Source organism: Eptatretus burgeri, chromosome 17, assembly GCF_056783735.1.
Source record: "Eptatretus burgeri isolate ZD-2024b chromosome 17, Ebu_testis_v1, whole genome shotgun sequence".
NCBI lineage: Eukaryota > Metazoa > Chordata > Myxini > Myxiniformes > Myxinidae > Eptatretus > Eptatretus burgeri.
In genome coordinates, this window is record NC_140977.1 from 58,638,158 (window position 1) to 58,645,710 (window position 7,553).

General features: G+C 40.7%; 1 protein-coding gene across 2 annotated transcripts in view; it reads left to right on the plus strand.

Annotated features, from left to right (window-relative positions):
- The window catches only part of ZC4H2 (zinc finger C4H2-type containing), a 56,562-nt gene extending 50,937 nt beyond the window's left edge, over window positions 1-5,625 (plus strand). For both annotated transcript variants that reach the window (XM_085860947.1, XM_085860946.1), the window contains exon 6: window positions 3,462-5,625. In XM_085860947.1, coding sequence (XP_085717073.1) covers window positions 3,462-3,575 — 114 coding nt within the window. In that variant the 3' untranslated portion in view covers window positions 3,576-5,625. The remainder of the gene's footprint in view (window positions 1-3,461) is intronic.
- The last annotated feature ends 1,928 nt before the right edge of the window (window positions 5,626-7,553 follow it).

Below are 7,553 nucleotides of genomic sequence, written 5' to 3' on the forward strand. Positions count from 1 at the left end.
TTTTTTTAAAAAAATATTTACGCTTGTGTGCAGCCGAAACTACTGAAGCAATCGTTCTCAAATTTTAACACGTGATAGCCAAACTTGCTGAAATAGTCTGGGATCAAATCACGTCATAATCGCACTTAACGTCACGACGTTACGTCAAAAAAGGTGAAAACAAGCTTTTGAACATAACTCAGTAACCGGAAGTCGTAGCGACTTCCTGTTGACGCCAAAACAAACTTCAATGGAATATCTAAATGTTTTAAAATGCATGTTTAGTACAAATTATGGACAGTTTTCGCAAGCGCATGACGTCAAAGTTTTTAGCTATTGGCGTGATTTAAAAAAAAATTCTATTCATTCTACAGGTCACAATTCTTAACCGATTTGGATGAAATTTTAACAGCTGATAGAAATCCACAGTGCAAAAAGATATGTGACTTTTGGTGATGTTCAAGATCAGGATCTGGATTCTGCATCGCTTTATATTATCGCCCATTATAAACCAATGGGGAATTTTGTGAATTACACATGGCTATTTCTCAAACAGTTTTGCACTTATTATATTGAAAGTTATACTGTCTATTTATGCATGTAATATTAACATGTGTACAAAGTTTGATTGAAATGGACCCAAGGTCAAGGTCAGGGTCACCCAAAACATGAAAAACACACATATAAAATACATATTTTTGTTTTACAACATATTTCAAACCTGATAACGGGATCGTAAAGCGGGTTGAAAAGCAATGTTCCTAGGTATTTTCAAATATTTTCTACGATCAGAATGAAGGCAACAAGCACCGATGATAAGTTGTTGAATGTCACATGGTGGCTTTAAATGAGTTGTGAAAATTTTCAATCTGCTGCCGTTACCATGACAACGCGCGCCTGATAATTGTTATTTGTGACGTCGCGTCATTTTATTAATGTACGAACAAATAAACACCACACATTCCATGACATTACAGCTTGGACCACCACACGGAAAGGTAAACTAATTCGCCAAGTGTCGTGGTAAGCACGATTTTTCATTTGTTTGTCTGTTTGTTTGTTTGTTTGTCTGTCCACTCGCCTCCAGCCCAAACCGCTCAACTAACCTTTCTGAAAATTTTGGAGATTAATGTCACTGACCCTGCGACGGTCCCACATTGATGTTTGGTAAAATTTGGTCGATCAAAAAGGTCTACACAGGCCAATAGGCCAATTTGAGACAAATTTAATAAAACCCTCAAATTTCATCTGATTGATTTGAAATTTGAACAGGATTTGCATATCAGGTCATTTAATTCAAACACCTATTACTTTTGAGGTTATCTTAGGTCAAAAGGTCAATATAGGGCATCAGGTCAACCCAACGTAGGCCAAATTATTAAATTGTTTCTAAAATTGTCAATTTTCATCCGATTAACTTGAAATCATATCAGGTCTATGAATTCAAGCACCTATTATATTTACTTTCTATATAAAGAATCACTTTCTGAAATCCTCAATTTGCATATGTTTGATGTGAAAGTTGAACAGGATTTGCATATCTGATCAATGAATTCAACCACCAATTAATTTTAATGTCAAAAGGTTAACACAGGCCTAATTTCTTAAATTGATAGATTGGGCCAAAAGCATATATATATATATTTGCACATATCACTACATCTGAAAAAGTTGTGGACGAGTTATGTCAAAGCAAGGTGGATGAGTTGGTTTGGTGGCAAGAACAAGGGGATAGGATTTTGGTTCAGATCCAGCCCATCAGTGGGTTACAAAATGTGAACTGTTCCACCTGGCAGAGGTATGCGCTCTGTTCATTCTACTTTGTGCTGCTTTGCCAAGTGTCGATCTTTGAGTGATTTTTCATTTGTTTGTTTGTTTGTCTGCACAGAACTGTTGTGTTTTTATCCGCAACAGCCTGTCGGATTGAGACGAATTTTTCACGATAGCTACGACTACTCATGTAGAATGTTTTAATGATGATTATGACGTCATAGGTCACGTGTTGTGGCAGCCATGTTGGAAAAACGGAAAAACTTTCGACCTCTATCTCTGAAACCACACCAAGGAAAAAATTGAAACTTGGCACATGGCACATATTCCTCATGTGGAATAAGTCTGATTTTATTATGGCATCATAGGTGCCTTCGTTGTGACGTCATAATTGCATATGTAGAATGCTATACCTGAACAGTATGAAAATTTTTGATGGTCATCTCAGGATAAAATAGTCCACAGAAAAAAAATTGATGACGTCATCGGTTACTTGATTCGGCAGCCGTGTTTTAAAAAAAACAAACCTTCAAAAATCTTCTCTGAAGTGACAAAACAGTTTGAGGTGAAACTTCACATGTCTGACCGCCTATCCATGAGGAACAAAAGGTTCACATATATGATGTCATAGATCACATGGTTTGGCAGCCATATTGGATTTACCCAAAAACATATAAAAATCTTCGTCTCCAGAACGGCTGGACAGATCGAGGGGAAACTTCACATAAATGTTCCCCAAACCTTGGATGTACAAGTTTATTAGGGAATAATTGATAGGTTCCATGGTTTGACAGCCATATTGGATTGAAGAAAAATATTAAATATTTTCCCTGGAACTGCTTAATCAATTGACATGAAACTTCACAATTATGATCTGGTCGTGATGAGGCATATATGTTTTAAATTTCAACTTCATCGGACACATGATCTGGCAGTCAGCATTATTTAATAATTATTTGATTTGGGTTCTTTTTTTTTTCTTTTTCTTTTTAATAAGGCTCACTTGGCTGTGCTTGGATGGGTTTGAGAGTAGAGGGGTAACAGCTGAAATGTGAATCCTTTCCAGGTTCCTCCTGATGACTTCATCTTTGCTTTTTGCTTGTTCGGATTCCTTCTGATTACTCCAATACAGGACTGTACCTATTTGGTCTTCCATTTGATTTGAATTGAATTTATTTTAATCCCATTTTGAATTCAGTGGAATTATAATAAACAATGTCATGGGTCAGGGACAGGTTTCCGATCAAAGTGGGACGTCTTGGTACCCGGTCATCACTGCTATCAGTTATAAAGTGGCAGTACCAGTAATGTCTCTTAATAATTACACAACAAACCAGTACACAAACGCCACACAAAACAAGTTCTGGTGAGCAATCTCTGATTGCTCTTTCTGGTTTGCTTCTGTATCTATCTTGTCCACCCCATGCATTCTCCTCTCCCCCCCCTCCCCCACCTTTTCCTCCCTACACCCATTATTTATCCAAGTCTCTTCCATTGTATCCTTCAACCCTGTATGTCCTCCCCCCCCCCCCTTTTGGTTTGTTGGGTCCTGAACAGTTCAGGTGTTCCAGCTCTTCCACTCTCCGCCACCTTGGTTTTCGTTGAGCCTCGATTCTTGGAAAGGAAATCAATGTAGTTTTGAAATGTGTTTAACCCCTTATGCATCGCCGCTTTTGTTTTTTGTTTTTTTTCCCTTTTTTTCTTGTTTGCAGGCTTGCCTGTCATGCCACCAGCAGATTCACCGGAATGCGCCAATTTGCCCCTTGTGCAAGGCAAAGAGCCGTTCACGGAACCCCAAGAAGCCAAAACGCAAGGTCGACGAGTGAGCGTGTCGGTGCAGTGAGATGTTATCGTCGATGAGAGTAAAAGTTGGTTTCTTATTATTCTCACATTGTCTACATTGTACTTTACGGTACTATTTCACTGTACCATAGTTTATTGTAGAAAGGTACTGATTTGTACATCTGCTATTGGCATCCTTCCATCGCGCTGCCTCTTTATCTTCTCTTGCATCCCCGTTTGCATTCCCTATGGATTAGCTCGTTTCTTGGACACAAACGTGCTGTGTTGGCACATAAGGTTTTGCGGTGTAACCTCCCTTTCTTGGATTACCACATCGTACATGGCGTGTTGATTTAAACACCAAGCTGTGATCAACAGTGAGATCTGTATTTCATTACTAACTTTTAGCCCAACTGGACTTGTTGTTTAATTAGATTTCCTCATCGACATAATTGTTGTCTCCGATCAAAGTGAAAGGTATACACGATAGGTAGAAGGTAGAATCACTTGTAGCACGTGCCCACCTGTAAATCTGTTCCTGTTTTGTGGAAAAGTTTTTGTGTTTTTTTTATTCCCCGGTAGCTGGACAGATCCACTGTGTGTAAATATTTCCTCGGAGAGCACTTGCACTTGGCATTGAGCAGAGATCCGTTCACCTTTTTCAGGTGGTGCAATGTATTTTAATGTGGGGGGGGGGGAGCTTTCGTTTTCCCTCATTGCTAGAGGCCACATTCCACTGCCAGCACATCCAGACCTGTTGATAATTGACAAGCACCTGCTACCGTACAGTCGAACTCCAAATCTCTCCATTTCGCACCGAGAAATGTTACGAAGTGAGGGCTTCGTCCCCAATTGAAAGACACTTTCCTGAATTTTATCAAACGTTCCTTTCACTATCAATGTTTCTGTCCATGGAGAAAAAAATAGAAGAGATATTCCATAACATGGTATAAATCCGAATGTAATTGTGCTCGCAATTCCGTGTAATAAACACAAAACGTGTTTGCTTTCATACATGAAGAATCTGGTAATGAGGCCTAAGTCTCATTTGCTCTACGGCGAGGATACGGCGGCCATACACCCTCTGAATTGACAGAAACGTGCAGCGGCCGCAGAGTTTCTGCGGTGGCCTCAGGGTGGCCCGACGCCATTTGGCTATATTTTACAGGCCGTAGGGGTCGCCGTGGAATTATAGCGCGGAGTTATAACTTTTTTCATTTCTACGTTCGCCGAAGCAATTCCACAAGCCGAAACAAAAGAACTGGTAAAAAAAAAAACCCCCACTCGTTACCATCCGTCTGACCGCACGTTCGCCTTAGGGCGAACCCCTGCGGTCGCCTTGCGACCCCTTAGGGCCCCCCTGCGGTCGCCTTGCGGGCACCTTGCGTCTGCCTTGAAAATTCTATTGCCGCCGCAGGAACGCCCTAAGGTCACCGTGCGACATCAAATCAAAGACCGTACGGCACCCCCACGTTTTCGGTCTCCACAATTTATAAACACGCCATGCGGCTTCCCGAAAAATAAAAACATATGTGACTGCTACATTGTGTGACCGTGGAAATACTGCGGCCGCCCTATAATTGCTAGTGGCCGTAGATTTTGTAGACCCCACGGCCGCCGTGGCAAATGTGACTTAGGCCTGAGCAGTGGGTTTTCATCTTAATGATTTCAGGTAAAATGCAAGCACAGGTAACCACAAGAAATAGTTAACTTCCCATGGTTTGTAAAAAGTAACATGATGCTGTCATTGTGGTAGTTTTCAACTCGGTGCTCCTTCACCACTGCGTATTTACCGCTGGTCCATCAGGTATTCTTTATCTATCTGATTTACTCGAATACCTTGTTTATAGTTTCACTTGTTGGATTCATATCCACTCTGTACCTTTACTTTAGTCTCATTTTCTCTGCTTCTCTCTGTCCTCGATAACCATAGTGATATCTTCATGACTGCTCCACAGGTAGCTCTCACTAGTTCGATCCATTGTTGTGACGGTGTTATGGAAATGTGCATTATGATGTCATTTTTGGAAATCAAACGATGCTCATTCACCCACTGGAGATGGAAGTTACATAAAAAAAAAAACATTTACTGCATTGAAGTTTATTTTGCCATTTACTTCAAAAGCCAAAGCTTTGCCACAAGGACCGAATGAGGAGCCACAAATGTATATAGTACATTGTTTATGTGTGTTTGGTTAAAGTTTTATCAGATTTGTCAATTCAAGTCCAATCTCACCCCAAGTGCTCATATACAAAAAAAACGTACGTGCAGATTTCTGTAAAATGGAATGCCTGGCGTCGAAGTACTATTCACGAACGTTTTAGGGAAGCACGCTGGATCAAATGAAGGGAACACTGATGAGACGATACGAACCATCAATGGAGGAATCAATGTGAGCATCATGTTTCATTATTCGACTGCATCACCACACTACCCTTCACAATTACAACTACTTTCCCATTCCACGTGTCCATCCAGAGTTTTTATAGCAGCCACCTCAGACTTGTGGCCATCGTGGATTTTGGGCACTTTATACTTTGAATATAAATATTCTTTTGTGGTAAAAATGTATTTCCTGATATCCATCAATTATAAAACAGATGAAAAACTTTTTTTAGGCCACGTATGGTCTTGCAGGGCCAATTTATTTTCTGGTGGTGGCCATCTTGGATTTTGGCACAGCCAAAAATGCCAGCATTTTTGAGAAGGTAAAACCCTCCCATTTTGTTCAGCACTCTTCAATTGTACAGAAACTACCTTCAAATCTTTGCCCCCCCCCTCCCATACTTTTCACAGAACCTACACATTGACCCTCCACCAGAATCCAGTGACAGTATGTACCTGACCAGCCACTCCCCAGGCCTCACCTTTAGGATGCCAACCTCCTCTGTGATACCTTATCAAATGCCTTCTGAGATTCCAGATAAACGACATCCAATACACTTCCCTTGTCCACGCAATGAAAAACCCTTTCATAGAACTGTAATAATTTTTTTCAACATCATCTCCCTTTGGTAAACCCATGCTGATAACCTTTAATTAGTTTGTATTTATTTAAATGGTTCCTCATCTGGTCCCGAATGAATGTTTTACTTTCCACAACTTCCAACAACTGTTTTACTTCCCACAATTGTTTAACTTCCAACACCTTCCCCACAACTGAAGTCAAACTAACAGGTCTATAGTTCCCCAATTCTTCTCTGGATCTTTTCTTAAATAGTGGTGTTACATTTGCTACTCTCCAATCCTCCAGTACCTGTCATGACTCCACTGAACTATTGAAAATATCCGTTAACATCTCGCTTCCCTGCTCAGCCACTTCCCTTGATACTCTCAGGTGCATATTATCTGGCCATCGAGCTTTATGTACTCTTAGATTTTCTTGCTGTTCCTTTACTTCACAAGGGTACACACAAGGAAATTCAACACAGGTGGAGGCCATTCAGCCCATTATGCCTGCACCACATCAACACCACACCAAATAAAAAATGCAAAATGTTTCTTTTTCCTTCTTTCCAAGGGTCGGGGGCATGTAGGCTTGGGTAAAAAGCACACAACATCAACCACACAACACCTCTTGATGAGACCCCCACCAACAACACTCCGCACACGTGCACACAATCACCCATCAATGCTCAAACTACCTAAAAGTCCTGCCAACATTCCCATGCCCCTCTATCTCCATAACTTCCAGGTACCTGTCTAATTCCCATTTAAACTTATCTACTTTTTCTGCTGTCCTGCCTTTCCAGGGAGACTATTCCATGCATTAACAGCTCTTCATAAAAGACCCCTGCATTACTACCATCTTAACTCTCTTCTTTACTCTCAGGCTATGGACCCTGGTCCTATCACTGTCGACTCTGTTGAATAATTAATCTGCACTTATTTTATCTGTACCTTTCATTGTCTAAAACATCTCAATCATATCTCCTCGTAACCTCCTTTCTAGTGTATAAAGCCCTGTCTCCTTCAGCCGCTCCTCATAGCTGAGTTTAGCTCGGCCCGGAATCAATCCAAT